General features: G+C 42.4%; 1 protein-coding gene across 3 annotated transcripts in view; it reads right to left on the bottom strand.

Annotated features, from left to right (window-relative positions):
- LPIN1 (lipin 1) overlaps positions 1 to 17,409 on the bottom strand; it is a 750,916-nt gene that overhangs the window by 339,824 nt on the left and 393,683 nt on the right. For all 3 annotated transcript variants that reach the window (XM_044082232.1, XM_044082237.1, XM_044082244.1), the window contains one exon: positions 15,611 to 15,938. In XM_044082232.1, coding sequence (XP_043938167.1) covers positions 15,611 to 15,938 — 328 coding nt within the window. The remainder of the gene's footprint in view (positions 1 to 15,610; positions 15,939 to 17,409) is intronic.

Raw genomic sequence — 17,409 nt, 5'->3', positions numbered from 1 at the left:
ATTCTGCGGTCTGGGCCATATTTTCCACAGGCCTGGGGGCTTTAAAGGATTCCACCTCGGTTTTGAGGAGTGTGAAATTTGCTTTAGAGAAGTTTTTCACTGTGGTTTTCTGGGCAGGGGGTGGTGTCGGGATGTGAATATCCAGTGAGATTAGTTTATGGTCTGATCTTACCAGTGAGGGATACACTTCTGGTCTGGAGCATAGAGTCCCCATGTTGGTGATGATCAGGTCCAGTATGTTTTCCCCTCTTGTGGGAGTGGTAACAAGTTGTTCCATAGCATTTGAGTTTATAAATTCTAGGAACCTTTGGGCTAGGGTGTTGAAGCTAGAGTAATGCTCCCAGTCTATGTTTGGGTAGTTGAAGTCGCCCAATATAATGGTGTTTGGAGAGACCTTCATATTTTCCAGTGTTCTCAGGAAGGCCAAGTGGGGTTCCTGGGTTAGGGAGGGCGGTCTGTAGCAGGCTATAAACTGGAAGGCAGTTTTACCCACTGTTAGTTGCACATGGATAGTTTCTGATGCTTCGTGCTGTGCCACCAACCTGGAGGTGTGGGTATCTTTGATGAATATTGATACTCCCCCTCCTTTTGTGGGTCGGTCCAAGTTTTGGGGCCGAAAAGCATGGTATGAGGTATAACCTGGTAGTGCTGGGGTGCTCTCGGGAGCCTTGAACCAGGTTTCTGTTACTGCACAGATATCGATGTTCTCCATGCCAAGGAGAGTTTCGAGTGCGTGCATCTTGATGTTTAGACTTCTGGCGTCGAGTAGCATTACTCTTAGTTTCTTATCCCTTGTGATACCTATGGAGGTGGGTTTGTCTTTTGAGCTTTGCCTAAAAAAGGCACTATGGGGGTAGCAAGAGCCTTTGCCAATATCCGAAAGCCCAGGGGTGACAGGTGCAAGCCGTCCCTAGCGAAGCATCGTGGCTTGTCGAGCATGTCATCCCAGGCTGACAGGCATTGGATCCCCTTTGAATGACACCAATACTTAAGCCAGTTGTTGAAATTGATCATCTTGTCTTCATATTATGGCATCATTCTTGGTGAGGGTAAGATGCTACTCAAGGACAGGGTCATACTGGCCTGGGCCACATGCTCAGAGAGCTCCTCTATGTCTCTTTTCATGTAGTCCAGGGAGGTACGTCTCAGGTCATTCACACCAGCATGGACAATGACTGAGTCATATTTGTACTTGCCTTGGAGTGACCTGAGTGCTTGTGTTATGTGGCGGATCCTAGCACCCGACAGGCAACTCACCGTGACCTTCTCCTTGTTCAGCCTGGTGAGCGGGACGTCAGTGTGCCTGACAATAGAGTCACCTATTACAAGTGTATCAGGTGTGTTGTTTAGCCTTAAGGACTGTGACGGTTCGGCACACTGGCTTTGTGAGCTATGTGTTGCACGTGTTTTGTTTTGGGGTAACGGTTGCTTGGGTGTCTGCTTTGGAGGTCTCTGCTGCTTAGGCAGATTTTTATTTAGAGTCTCCGAGTATGTTTTTGTGTGTTTATGTGTTTGGTTTGCTGTCGTGGTAGGTCTATGTGAGACTGGAATTATACTGAGTGTGGTTTCCTTCTCCTCCTCCTGACTGGTTACGCCAGTACTGAGTTGAGAGAGCTTAGCCTCCAGTTTGGCTATATGGAAGCATCTCTCACATGTGTTGGAATTTGTTGGCAGGAGGAGAGGGTTGTCTGTGTATATGAGGCAGTTGTAACATTGCCTCAAGATTCCCAGATTCACCATCTGGACCGGAGAGAAGATTGACAACTGACCTTTGGACATGCTAGAATAGTTTTGGGAATTCCTTTATAATTGAAAAAAGGGCCAATGGGGAACAAGGTACTCAAGAGGACTTTGTGAGAGTGTAGTGCTTTTAATTTTTTAGTGCTGACTTATACAATTGCTTTAGTGAGCAAGTGCCACGTAACTTAAATGCAATGTGTTACAGGTAACTTAAATGCAAAAATGACAAACAGTAACTTTCTTTTAAGTGAAACAAGGAAATGAGTACAGTAAGCAATGCAGATATCACTAGGGATCCACAGAAGCACTGAAAAGCTGCGTTTTAGGTGGTATTAGCGTTTCAGGGAAATAACAAGCATACAAACAAAGCTAGATTCAGCAGGCCTGGATCTAGTCTATGCTACATCAAGCAAGGTGTACCAATTTCAGTAAGAAACAGTTGAAACATGCAGGCACTATAAGCCAGCCTTTAACCAGAAATTCCCAGCTCAGAAGGGCAGAGTCCAGCCTCTCCTCCCACAAGAGTGCAGACCACGAACCATCTTAATGTAAAATAACTGGCCTGAAGCCCAAGTGCTTAAACCAAAATTAATACACTTTTAGAATAACAGACACTGAGCCCTCAGTCAGCAGTTCCCAACTTAGAGGGATGTAAGCTACCTGTCCTGCCACCACAGTGCAGGCCACAAACCTTCCTAATGTAAAACAACTGGTCTGAAGCCCAAGTGCTTAATCCAAAAGACTTAGAATGATAGCTACACTTTAATCAAGTTACTACCAAGCAGTAATAAATACAGTTGAATACTTTGAAGAATGCCTGGATTAGTGCTCAAGTTATACAAACAAAGCTAGATTCAGCAGGCCTGGATCTAGTCTACGCTACTGACGTTAAATGTGAGGTCAAGTCATTCTTACTGCACAAGGTATTCATTTCTGTGGACAGTCTTGGAGAACTTTGGCATCTTTTACTGATATTAGTAGTATTATATTAACCACTCTGCTAGCCTCTGCAGTCTACAGCATAAGTGGTTATCCAAGACACATTTCTCATTGTTATATCTGAAAAGAATAGTTAAACAGAAACTGGCCACACACTTCCTTCCTACAGAGTAAACATTATCACTACAGGTCTAAGTGCTACTCTGACTGCCATTACAGATAGTCTTGATGATTAGATTAGTAAACAAATTTACACCAGGGTTATCATTTACAGTCCTGATTAATTTGGGAGGTAAGCATTACAGAGTTCTTGAAAAGGGAGTTATGAACTTTTTAAGTGTCTGCTTAAAGGTGTATATGGCAAGGTATCTTATGGCCCTAGTGTGCACTTGTCTAGTATTGTTCGTATATTCTAGTGTTCAGAACAACGTCGTATATCACTGGTAAACCCACCGAGACAGAAAAATGTCTTCGACCTTGGCTTATGTTCTAATACTTAATCATCATTTTCCCACTAAACTATGCATGGCTAGACAATTTCAATGCTTTTAATTTGTCAACAGTTCCTTTACCTAAAATACTCTGAAATACCTTAGTAAGTTCAAGATAAGCAGGCTGCATTATTAGTACTTTATTAAATGCTATTGTTATCTCATCGAAGAATGTCAAAAGATTCAAATGGCAAGACAGAGCCTTTTAATAAACTGATATTGTTCCATAGCTAACAGAATTAGGTCCCCTGTATCACTCTGAATAAGGTCAAACATGACTGTCTCTAAGACACAAAACAGTGGCCAGGCTGATGGGTCTAAAATTATTTGGTTGTAATGTGACCTTCTCTTTTGTGAAATGGTATTATTACAGCCCACCATACATCAGGAACATAACTACTGCAAATATAACATGGTACATTTGCAAGAGTTATCAAGACTTATTCAGGTCTTCCTAATCTCTGTGTAAAAACCATCAAAGCATGCTGTCTAGTCCCATAGAAACTGACTTTTTAATTTTATTTATGACAGCAGTTATGTATGCTGTTACATACAGCACTCTAACATATTTCTTTGCTTAGAGTTTAGTTTGTACAAAATTTTAGTATAAGCATATTTGCTATGTATTTTGCATAGGTGATACCTTCATTGTTTACTGATAACATATTAGACTGAAAGTTTCATAGTTTCATAGTTTCATAGTAGTGTACTAGGCTATCTGCCCGGGGGCATTTACAAGCCTAGCCAACAGTGATGTGGCTTTACGCCACCCCATACTATGTAGTTTCGCCTCTCTAGTAGTGACACATGTGGAACCCCATTATTTAGTAAACTATACCTCTGTCTAGTAGTGACACTGAGGTCACTCCCGGTGTAAACTTGCGATCTCCCATCCATGCATCGAGATTTTTCTTGAACAGTGCCAATGAAGGGCTCTGTCTCACGTGAACTGGGATTTTGTTCCAGAGTATGGGTAACCTCTGTGTTATGAATCTATCCCTCCAGCATGTCCTATTCATATTTGTGCAGAGGTTGAAATCTTTAGCTCGTGTGGTTCTGGTGGATTTGGATTTTTGAGATGGAGCATGTCCATCAATTCCTGGTTGGACATGGCCCTGTATGTTAGGCACAAATCACCTCTGAGCAGGCGGTATGCTACTGAAAAGAGCTGGAGTTTCTTTAATCTAGCTGGATAAGGCACATGTTTTAGACCTATGATCCTCTTGGTGAGGTACTTCTGGGGTCTTTCCAGTTGCTGCATGTGCCGGGTGAGATACATCCCAAATGGAGCATTGTATTCGATCATGGGCCTGATGAGGGAGGAATACAGAGGTACAATGACCTCCTTTGATCTGGATGAGAATCCCTTCATGATGAGATGGGCTAGGTAGAAAGTCTTTCTGACCACTTTGGCAACATGGTTGTCAAAGGAGAGGTCACTATCGACTTGAGTCCCCAGGTCTCTGATTACATCTTCTGTATTCAGTGGGTTATTGTCTACGTGATAGTTTGTGGGTACTTTGTTTTTCCCAAAGGGGATGACTATACATTTTTTGGCGTTAAGTTTGAGGCCATGATTCCGGCACCAGTTGTCCGTTTCAGTGAGACCTTTCTGTAGGATGTGTGTGTCAGCAGGTGAATCCACTATGGCGCTGAGTTTGCAGTCATCTGCAAACTTTGTCAGCCATAATCCTTCCATGTTTGCTTTCACATCTGAGAAATAAATGTCGAATAGGAGTGGACCCAAGACTGAGCCCTGTGGGACACCACTTGTGACGGGTTTTGAGTCTGACATGGCTCCAGCAATTTTAACCTTATGGGTTCTGTTTTTTAGCCAATTTGCTACCCATCTTGTGACATATGGATTTACATTTAGGCTGCTGAGCTTGTTGATGATGCCAGAGTGTGGTATTGTGTCAAAGGCCTTAGCCAAGTCCAAATAGGCAGTGTGGACAGCCTTGCCCTCATCGATGGCACTAGTGACTGTCTCAAAGAAGTCAACCAGGTTTAAGAGGCAGGATCTGCCCTTTACAAAACCGAACTGTGTGGGATCAAGGGTCTGCAGATCACCAATGTCGCCATTTATGAGTTCCATGATGATCCTTTCCATAGCCTTACAGATCAGGCTGGTCAAACTTATGGGGCAGTAGTTACCTGGGACAGTTGAATTTCCCCCTTTATGGAGTGGGACCACTGTTGCTGTGCGCCAGTGTTCAGGTACATATCCTGTAGTGAGGCTAAGATTGAATAGAGTTCTTAGGGGCGGGTTTAGTTCATCTTGGAGTTCACGTAACACGCAACCGGGGATACCATCGGGTCCCATAGATGCTGTGTTTTTTGCCTTGTTGAGTGCTGATTTCACCTGTGTGTCTGTGATGACAGGTAGGTTACATTCAGCAGGGATAGTTACTTCATCTTTAGGGGTGAGGGAGGGAGAAATTTGCACTGAACCTATCTGCCAGAATGTTGGCAATGTCAGTAGGGTCAGTGAATTTTTGTTATTGTGTACCAGCTCAGAGCATATCTGAGAATTTCCTCCCAAGGTTCTGACATAATTGAAGAAGGCTTTATGATTGTCTTTGGTATCCTTGGCAATCTTTTTCTCAAAGTTTGCTTTAGATGTTTATATGAGAGAGCGTAGTTTTTACTTGTGCTGATCAGGGAAGCCTTTCCTTGTGGGATTTGGCTCTGTTCTGCAGCAGCTTCCTTCTTTGTTGTACAGTTTGTTTATAGCGGGGTCCACCAAACCGGCGTTTTCCTTGGTGGAGAGGGTCTTGGTTTTAGTTGGGATTGCCTGATCCATGCATTCCTGGAGATGTCCATAGAAGGCTTTTGTGAAGGATTCAGCATTTTGGGATGTGGTTTCCATTGACCCAGTAGGCTTAAAGGATATCATTTCGACTTAAGGAGCTCAAAAACAGCTTTTGAGAAGTTTTTCACTGTAGTCTTTTGTTCTGGGGGTGGGGTGGGATATGTACATCCAACGTGATCAGTTTATGATCAGATCTTACTAGTGAGGGGTTTATATCCGGTCGGAGCATTTGGACCCCATGTTTGTGATAATCAGGTCAAGTATATTATCTCTCCTCGTAGGAGAGGTGACCAGTTGCTCCATAGCATTTGAGTTTATGAATTCCAGGAATCTTTGGGCCAGGGTGTTAGGGCTAGAATAGTGGGCCCAGTCTATGTTGGTAATTGAAGTCACCCAATATGATGGTGTTTGGTGTGACATTCATATCCTCCAGTGTTTTCAGGAATGCTTGATGGGATTCCTGGGATTGGGAGGGTGTTCTATAACATGCGACCAGTTGTATGGCAGTTTTACCTATGGTGAGTAAAACTTGTATGGTTTCTGATGCTTCATGAGCAGCCACCAATCGAGAGGTGTAGGTGTCTTTTATGAAAATGGACACTCCCTCCTTTGTGGTTCGGCCTGGAACTTGAGGCGAAATGCATGATATGAGGTATAGCCTGGTAGTGCTGGAGTACTCTCAGGAGCCTTGAACCAGGTTTCAGTTACTGCACAGACATCGATGTTCTCCATACTGAGAAGTGCTTCGAGTGCCTGCATCTTGAGATTTAGACTTCTGGCGTTGAGCAGCATTACCCTTAATTTTTTCCATTTTTGTTTTTATGGCGGTTGATTTGTCCTTTGAGCATTGCCTAAAAAGGCACTATGGGGGTGGCAAGAGCCTTGGCCAGTATCCGGAAGCCCAGTGGTGACAGGTGCAAGCCATCCCTTGCGGCAACGTGGCTTGTCCAGCATATCATCCCAGGCTGACAGACATTGGATCCCCTAGAATGACACCAGTGATTAAGCCAATTGTTAAAACTGATCATTTTGTCTTTGTACTGAGGCATCATTCTTGGCGAAGGCAGGATGCTGCTCAGGGTCAGGGTCATACCAGTCTGGGCTACATAATCGGAGAGCTCCTCAATGTCTCTTTTCATGTAGTCCAGGGAGGTACGTCTCAGGTCATTCACACCCGCATGGACAATGACTGAATCATATTTGTACTTGCTTTGGAGTGACCTGAGTGCGTGTGTAATGTGGCGGATCCTAGCCCCGATAGGCAGCTCACCGTTACCCTCTCCTTATTCAGCCTGGTAAGTGGAACATCGGTGTGTCTGACTATAGAGTCACCAATTACTAATGTCTCTGGCATAGTATTTTGCCTTAGGGGCTGTGAATGTGTGACACACCTGTTGCTTGAGGTATGTGTTGTAGGTGTTGTGTTTTGTGGGGTGTATTTCTGTGTGTCTGCTTTGGAGGCCTCTGTTGTTTTGGTAAGTTTTTTACAAGAGCCTCCGAGTATGTCTTTGTGTTTTTATGTGATTGGTTTGCATTGGTGGTGGTTATATGTGTGACTGGTTTTGCTTTGGGTGTGGGTACCATCTCTTCCTGACTGGTCTTGCCAGTCCTGAGTTGAGAGAGTTCAGCCTCCAGTCTGGCTATATAGTTGCATCTCTCACAAGTATATGTGTTAGTAGGAAGGAGGAGAGGGTTGTCTGTGTACATGAGACAATTGTAACATTGTCTTAGGATTCCCAGATTAACCAGCTGGACAAGAGAGGATGCTAGTGGTCTACCACTCGACATACTAGAATATTTTAAGGAGTGTTGTGCCTTTAAGGGAAGTGGATATTCACAGGGGTAGTGGATACCTGTAGTGCTTACTTTAGGGTAAGAGTGCTTGGTTTTTTTTTATGAGTGCTTGCTAAGGATAGAAGTTCCGAAAAACAAGTGCTGATATATACAGCTAGATAGACTGAATAGAGTTTCTAAGGGAAAAATTGAAGAGCAGACTTGGCGGAGCCAAAAAAAGTTAAAACCTGTATAACCGCTGCTGCGCTAGGTGCACGACCGCGCAAAACGCCCTGAGGCGGATTTTTATACAGGGAACTTGAAAAGAGCTGGAAATGGTCCAAGGCAACCAATGAATTACAGCTCAAGTGCTGAGATCACTTCCCCCAGGGACAGATAGGCTGCTCAAGGCTCCCCACTCCCACTGGTGAGCTCAGAAACTTCCTTCTATCCAAGTAAGGCAATGGCCAACACAGGAACTACACACAGCCCAGAATACAGCAAAGCCTGTATACTGGTCTTAACTAGTCGAGCAAAGGCGGAAAACAAGGAGTATTTTTTTTGTTTTTGTTTTTAGAGAAGAACACAGAAATGCAGTCAGGCAAACAGTAAAATGATTAACACAGGCTAGCACACTTTAGTGAGCAGCCTCAGCAATTAAATTATCAAAAACAGTAATATTCACCAGAGCTCCACCAAAATACTACTTTTAAGTGCAGATACTTTAGAATACAGCAGCAAAGCAAAAAACAGTTGTATCTTATTAAATGAAAGCCAGAGAGGACAATGCAGATAAAAAGCCAAAAGTACTTAAATCAGGAAAGTGGTCGCTTCTTTCAGTTCTCTGTAACCAGGACCCCTCTGCAGGACCACGTGGAGCTCTGCTTGGGTATATAGCCAAAAACGCCCTGAGGCGGATTTTATACAGGGAACTTGAAAAGAGCTGGAAATGGTCCAAGGCAACCAATGAATTACAGCTCAAGTGCTGAGATCACTTCCCCAGGGACAGATAGGCTGCTCAAGGCTCCCCACTCCCACTGGTGAGCTCAGAAACTTCCTTCTATCCAAGTAAGGCAAGGGCCAACACAGGAACTACACACAGCCCAGAATACAGCAAAGCCTGTATACTGGTCTTAACTAGTCGAAAGCAAAGGCGGAAAACAAGGAGTATTTTTTTGTTTTGTTTTTAGAGAAGAACACAGAAATGCAGTCAGGCAAACAGTAAAATGATTAACACAGGCTAGCACACTTTAGTGAGCAGCCTCAGCAATTAAATTATCAAAAACAGTAATATTCGACCAGAGTCGACCAAAATACTACTTTTAAGTGCAGATACTTTAGAATACAGCAGCAAAGCAAAAACAGTTGTATCTTATTAAATGAAAGCCAGAGGACAATGCAGATAAAAAGCCAAAAAGTACTTCAATCAGGAAAGTGGTCGCTTCTTTCAGTTCTCTGTAGCCAGGACCCCTCTGCAGGACCACGTGGAGCTCTGCTTGAGAATATAGCCAAAACGCCCTGAGGCGGATTTTTATACAGGAACTTGAAAAGAGCTGAAATGGTCCAAGGCAACCAATGAATTACAGCTCAAGTGCTGAGATCACTTCCCCAGGGACAGATAGGCTGCTCAAGGCTCCCACTCCCACTGGTGAGCTCAGAAACTTCCTTCTATCCAAGTAAGGCAATGGCCAACACAGGAACTACACACAGCCCAGAATACAGCAAAGCCTGTATACTGGTCTTAACTAGTCGAGCAAAGGCGGAAAACAAGGAGTATTTTTTTTGTTTTTTTTAGAGAAGAACACAGAAATGCAGTCAGGCAAACAGTAAAAATGATTAACACAGGCTAGCACACTTTAGTGAGCAGCCTCAGCAATTAAATTATCAAAAAAACAGTAATATTCGACCAGAGTCGACCAAAATACTACTTTTAAGTGCAGATACTTTAGAATACAGCAGCAAAGCAAAAAAACAGTTGTATCTTATTAAATGAAAGCCAGAGAGGACAATGCAGATAAAAAAAGCCAAAAAGTACTTAAATCAGGAAAGTGGTCGCTTCTTTCAGTTCTCTGTAGCCAGGACCCTCTGCAGGACCACGTGGAGCTCTGCTTGGGTATATAGCCAAAAAACGCCCTGAGGCGGATTTTTATACAGGAACTTGAAAAGAGCTGGAAATGGTCCAAGGCAACCAATGAATTACAGCTCAAGTGCTGAGATCACTTCCCCCAGGGACAGATAGGCTGCTCAAGGCTCCCCACTCCCACTGGTGAGCTCAGAAACTTCCTTCTATCCAAGTAAGGCAATGGCCAACACAGGAACTACACACAGCCCAGAATACAGCAAAGCCTGTATACTGGTCTTAACTAGTCGAGCAAAGGCGGAAAACAAGGAGTATTTTTTTTTTTTTTTTTTTTAGAGAAGAACACAGAAATGCAGTCAGGCAAACAGTAAAAATAATTAACACAGGCTAGCACACTTAGTGAGCAGCCTCAGCAATTAAATTATCAAAAAAACAGTAATATTCGACCAGAGTCGACCAAAATACTACTTTTAAGTGCAGATACTTTAGAATACAGCAGCAAAGCAAAAAACAGTTGTATCTTATTAAATGAAAGCCAGAGAGGACAATGCAGATAAAAAAAGCCAAAAAGTACTTAAATCAGGAAAGTGGTCGCTTCTTTCAGTTCTCTGTAGCCAGGACCCCTCTGCAGGACCACGTGGAGCTCTGCTTGGGTATATAGCCAAAAAATGCCCTGAGGCGGATTTTTATACAGGAACTTGAAAAGAGCTGGAAATGGTCCAAGGCAACCAATGAATTACAGCTCAAGTGCTGAGATCACTTCCCCCAGGGACAGATAGGCTGCTCAAGGCTCCCCACTCCCACTGGTGAGCTCAGAAACTTCCTTCTATCCAAGTAAGGCAATGGCCAACACAGGAACTACACACAGCCCAGAATACAGCAAAGCCTGTATACTGGTCTTAACTAGTCGAGCAAAGGCGGGAAAACAAGGAGTATTTTTTTTGTTTTTTTAGAGAAGAACACAGAAATGCAGTCAGGCAAACAGTAAAAATGATTAACACAGGCTAGCACACTTAGTGAGCAGCCTCAGCAATTAAATTATCAAAAAAACAGTAATATTCGACCAGAGTCGACCAAAATACTACTTTTAAGTGCAGATACTTTAGAATACAGCAGCAAAGCAAAAAAACAGTTGTATCTTATTAAATGAAAGCCAGAGAGGACAATGCAGATAAAAAAAGCCAAAAAGTACTTAAATCGGGAAAGTGGTCGCTTCTTTCAGTTCTCTGTAGCCAGGACCCCTCTGCAGGACCACGTGGAGCTCTGCTTGGGTATATAGCTAACACAAACAGCCTGAGGCGGATTTTTATACAGGGAACTTGAAAAGAGCTGGAAATGGTCCAAGGCAACCAATGAATTACAGCTCAAGTGCTGAGATCACTTCCCCCAGGGACAGATAGGCTGCTCAAGGCTCCCCACTCCCACTGGTGAGCTCAGAAACTTCCTTCTATCCAAGTAAGGCAATGGCCAACACAGGAACTACACACAGCCCAGAATACAGCAAAGCCTGTATACTGGTCTTAACTAGTCGAGCAAAGGCGGAAAACAAGGAGTATTTTTTTTTGTTTTGTTTTTTAGAGAAGAACACAGAAATGCAGTCAGGCAAACAGTAAAAATGATTAACACAGGCTAGCACACTTTAGTGAGCAGCCTCAGCAATTAAATTATCAAAAACAGTAATATTCGACCAGAGTCGACCAAAATACTACTTTTAAGTGCAGATACTTTAGAATACAGCAGCAAAGCAAAAAAACAGTTGCATCTTATTAAATGAAAGCCAGAGAGGACAATGCAGATAAAAAGCTGACAGGCATTGGATCCCCTTTGAATGACACCAATACTTAAGCCAGTTGTTGAAATTGATCATCTTGTCTTCATATTAAGGCATCATTCTTGGTGAGGGTAAGATGCTACTCAAGGACAGGGTCATACCGGCCTGGGCCACATGCTCAGAGAGCTCCTCTATGTCTCTTTTCATGTAGTCCAGGGAGGTACATCTCAGGTCATTCACACCAGCATGGACAATGACTGAGTCATATTTGTACTTGCCTTGGAGTGACCTGAATGCTTGTGTTATGTGGCGGATCCTAGCGCCAGACAGGCAGCTCACCGTGACCTTCTCCTTGTTCAGCCTGGTGAGCGGGACGTCAGTGTGCCTGACAATAGAGTCACCTATTACAAGTGTATCAGGTGTGTTGTTTAGCCTTAAGGACTGTGACGGTTCGGCACACTGGCTTTGTGAGCTATGTGTTGCACGTGTTTTGTTTTGGGGTAGCGGTTGCTTGGATGTCTGCTTTGGAGGTCTCTGCTGCTTAGGCAGATTTTTATTTAGAGCCTCCGAGTATGTTTTTGTGTGTTTATGTGTTTGGTTTGCTGTCATGGTTGGTCTATGTGAGACTGGAATTGTACTGAGTGTGGTTTCCTTCTCCTGACTGGTTACGCCAGTACTGAGTTGAGAGCTTAGCCTCCAGTTTGGCTATATGGATGCATCTCTCACATGTGTTGGAATTTGTTGGGAGGAGGAGGAGAAGGTTGTCTGTGTACATGAGGCAGTTGTAACATTGCCTCAAGATTCCCAGATTCACCAGCTGGACCGGAGAGAAGATTGACAACTGACCTTTGGACATGCTAGAATAGTATTGGGAATTCCTTTATAATTGAAAAAAGGGCCAATGGGGAACAAGGTACTCAAGAGGACTTTGTGAGAGTGTAGTGCTTTTAATTTTTTAGTGCTGACTTATACAATTGCTTTAGTGAGCAAGTGCCAGGTAACTTAAATGCAATGTGTTACAGGTAACTTAAATGCAAAAACGACAAACAGTAACTTTCTTTTAAATGAAACAAGGAAATGAGTACAGTAAGCAATGCAGATATCACTAGGGATCCACAGAAGCACTGAAAAGCCGCATTTTAGGTGGTATTAGTGTTTCAGGGAAATAACAAGCAAACAAACAACAAGCATACAAACAGAGATAGAATCAGCAGGCCTGGATCTAGTCTATGCTACAGCAAACAAGGTGTACCAATTTCAGTAAGAAACAGTTGAAACATGCAGGCACTATAAGCCTTTAACCAGAAATTCCCAGCTCCGAAGGGCAGAGTCCAGCCTCTCCTCCCACAAGAGTGCAGACCACGAACCTTCTTAATGTAAAATAACTGGCCTGAAGCCCAAGTGCATAAACCAGAATTAATACACTTTTAGAATAACAGACACTGAGCCCTCAGTCAGCAGTTCCCAACTTAGAAGGATGTAAGCTACCTGTCCTGCCACCACAGTGCAGGCCACAAACCTTCCTAATGTAAAACAACTGGTCTGAAGCCCAAGTGCTTAATCCAAAGACTTAGAATGATAGCTACACTTCAATCAAGTTACTACCAAGCAGTAATAAATACAATTGAATACTTTGAAGAATGCCTGGATTAGTGCTCAAGTTATACAAACAGAGCTAGATTCAGCAGGCCTGGATCTAGTTTACGCTACTGACGTTAAATGTGAGGTCAAGTCATTCTTACTGCACAAGGTATTCATTTCTGCGGACAGTCTTGGACAACTTTGGCATCTTTTACTGATATTACTATTATTATATTAACCACTCTGCTAGCCTCTGCAGTCTTCAGCATAAGTGGTTATCCAAGACACATTTCTCATTCTAATATCTGAAAAGAATAGTTAAACAGAAACTGGCCAAACACTTCCTTCCTACAGAGTAAACGTTATCACTACAGGTCTAAGTGCTACTCTGACTACCATTACAGATAGTCTTGATGATTAGATTAGTAAACAAATTTACACCAGGGTTATCATTTACAGTCCTGATTAATTTGGGAGGTAAGCATTACAGAGTTCTTGAAAAGGGAGTTATGAACTTTTTAAGTGTCTGCTTAAAGGTGTATATGGCAAGGTATCTTATGGCCCTAGTGAGCACTTGTCTAGTATTGTTTGTATATTCTAGTGTTCAGAACAATGTCGTATATCACTTGTAAACCCACCGAGACAGAAAAATGTCCTCGACCTTGGCTTATGTTCTAATGCTTAATCATCATTTTCCCACTAAACTATGCATGGCTAGACAATTTCAATGCTTTTAATTTGTCAACAGTTCCTTTACCTAAAATACTCTGAAATACCTTAGTAAGTTCAAGATAAGCAGGCTGCATTATTAGTACTTTATTAAATGCTATTGTTATCTCTTCGAAGAATGTCAAAAGATTCAAATGGCAAGACAGAGCCTTTTAATAAACTGATATTGTTCCATAGCTAACAGAATTAGGTCCCCTGTATCACTCTGAATAAGGTCAAACATGACTGTCTCGAAGACACAAAACAGTGGCCAGGCTGATGGGTCTAAAATGATTTGGTTGTAATGTGACCTTCTCTTTTGTGAAATGGTATTATTACAGCCCACCATACATCAGGAACATAACTACTGCAAATATAACATGGTACATTTGCAAGAGTTATCAAGACTTATTCAGGTCTTCCTAATCTCTGTGTAAAAACCATCAAAGCATGCTGTCTAGTCCCATAGAAACTGACTTTTTAATTTTATTTATGACAGCAGTTATGTATGCTGTTACATACAGCACTCATATTTCTTTGCTTAGAGTTTAGTTTGTACAAAATTTTAGTATAAGCATATTTGCTATGTATTTTGCATAGGTGATACCTTCATTGTTTACTGATAACATTATAGACTGAAAGTTCTGGTTTAATTGAAGAGTACCTTATTACAGGATTCATTCTCTGAGATCATGTTGAGTTCACAGTTCCTTTCCTTTCCATTCATTTCCTACAATAGACAACACGGTGTGAAAATGTCCCCACATGTTTGTTACTCACTCTGTGTGAGGGGGGGGGAGCCATTGGAGGGCACGCCATCTATCCTTTGTAACAGTGGCTGCACTACCATTTAACTCCAGTATAGTGGAGAATGCAATGTCAGTCTCACTGGCTTCAGCATGCTTCTACCATGCAATTACAGCTAAAAGTATTGCTTAGTGAACAAACAGAAAATAAAAAAACTTATAACTCTAAGGTAGCTCAAGTCAGTTACAAAGCTGCACTGCACAGGATTTTGAAATAAGTTTAATAAAGTGTGCAAATACTCTGATTAACTAGTGCTGCACAAGGAGACAAGCAGAAAGTGATTTAGTAATAAATCAGAGACAGCAAACAGATGCGTCAAATGTGCATCAATGCAAATGGTGATAAATCAGATGCCTAATGAACAGACTGATGCTGATGTACTAAGTCATTAGAGGATTATGATGACCGAGTGAAAAGAGGACATGAAGTACTTCACTGAGTAATGGTCATTGTATATCTGTGAGATTCAGCTTGAGTACTGTGCACTCCATAAGCCACTTAAGCTTTCCTAAGTTCCAAATGCAGAAGATGCACTTCCAGGCATTTCCCAGATGGTGCTTCTGTGGCTGACTTTGAGAACACATTTTCCTGGAATGGATGAGCCAGAAATGGCCATTCACTCGTACTTCTCACTCTTCACTGGCTGGCTCGTCTACTGTCTGAGCTGTTATTCACAGCTGAGTCATATGCTGCAAAGTCTGGAAGCTATGAGATGTTTCTAACCTTTTGGTACTACACTACACTACACTAGTGTACACCAAAATGACGTTCATTATTTTGTGGAAGAAACCATGAAGACATGCATGCAAGAAAAACAGAGCATCCAGTAGTAAGCATATTCTACTTTCTTCTCGTAAAGTTAATTGTTTATGAAATACTGCACTTATTTTAAGAAAACAAGACATCACCTTTCTTCTTGGATGGAGAATCTGTTACTTTGTCAACTATCTGAGCATTTCCAGTAGTTGCTGGAACACCTTCTGCACTTTCCACTTGTGAGGCTCCCATCAATGCTGCTCCAGAATTCTCTACTTCTGCTCCACTGGCACATGCAGGTGAAGGCTGGCTCCAGTGCTCACTTAAAGTGGTACTCTCTAATTGGACCGGAGGGGGTGAAGGGGAGACACTGCTAAGAGATTCTGAAGAAGGAACACACTGAATAACTCGAAAGTGGGTATTTTCTGAAGGTGTTATGGTAATGACAGTAGAGTCCTTCGACAATGGTAAACAAGTAGGCTGGAAAAAACAAACAAGTTAAAGGTGAGTTACAGTACTAACTGTATAAAATACACTTTAGGTCCACTGCCAGTTTGCTTTAAGATTATGTTTGCTGTCTGTGCAACAGTTTATCAGGTTTTACACTTCAGATGAATTTGCTCCACCAGTGAATTATACATTCAAAGACCCCTCTAGTACTCTGTTACCCAAGTTGTTATTCAGTATGAATGTTATACAGTGAAAAAAATAATCCTTAGACTCTTAAGACCAGCACATTTGTGTGTGATGGGAGAGGAACATACCACAGGAAGATGGTTCTCTGCAGTTAAAATGCCTCAAAAAAACTCTGCATTAAACATTAGGTTAGACACCTGGGTCTACATACACGAACAGGTCCTGAAGTAGTTAGAATTCACAAATTGGTAAGTTACACCATCTAAGGATATTCGTAACAAATACCAAAGCCACAGTAGCATATTTACATGCAATACTGCTTCTTCCAGCGCCATTCTCACCAAGCCAGCTCAAACAGACCTATTCAATGTCTCACTGACATTCCAAAGAAAGGCATGATTCACAAAAGAGAATTCAGCTAGAATCCACCAGTGACTGAAACTGACTAAACTGAGCTGGCTTACCCTTAACACAGACTAATATTAAGCATAGTAAACTGGCAGAGGTCCTCAGGGGGGATGCATTTAAATGTTCCTGGCACACAACTGAAAACATGGGATATGTCATTTAATCATGCCCCTTCCTGCCAATGGAATTTGCTGCTTGACAACATAAGAACTTACTTTATCCTTCATGTCTCTTTCAAAAGGAAGCTGCCCTCTCAAGAGAAGGAAAATACAGCATGCATAATGTGTGGCATTATCGAACCTATGCAAGTAATATCCTCTTAACAAACCTAGTTCTCAGGATAGGGCAACACTGAGTGAACACTTAAGTAACTCAATCAACAGTATTTCTTAAATGCAATTCCATTTACATTTGTATGCCCATTAGGGTTGAACATTCACTATGCAGCAAAGTGCTTCTTCGTCAGCCTCTAACCTCTCTGCATTTAAATAGCCAGATATCCCACCAGCAGAGATCATGACTGCCCAGGGAATGGTTACAAGACAGCTGCCTCAGCTGTTAGTGGAGACAGGATGGTTCTACATGTTGCCCTGCCTACCCCTTCAAGTCACAAAGTTATTACAGGCTGCATTGTTCCACTTAGGCATGCTTCTTATCCCACTTGAATACACAACCCTCTTGCAACGCAAGCCCCATCCTACACCAGGGCTATAGTAGTAGGCCACCTACAGCCAACACATCACCATCCTTTCCCCCTGAGAGGATGTAAGCTAAAGAAATCTCCTCATCTACCATTCAAGTTTCTACAAGCAACCAAACTGCCAGGTGAACTCTGTCTGCCAGTGCTGAAGTTATGGCTTTATCCCTATATGTCATGGAGTTCCATGAAGGCCACCCAAGATCTACA

The sequence above is a fragment of the Protopterus annectens genome, chromosome 1.part1, assembly GCF_019279795.1.
Source record: "Protopterus annectens isolate FY-2018-M chromosome 1.part1, PAN1.0, whole genome shotgun sequence".
Taxonomy (NCBI): domain Eukaryota; kingdom Metazoa; phylum Chordata; order Ceratodontiformes; family Protopteridae; genus Protopterus; species Protopterus annectens.
This window is presented reverse-complemented; position numbering and strand designations above follow the sequence as displayed.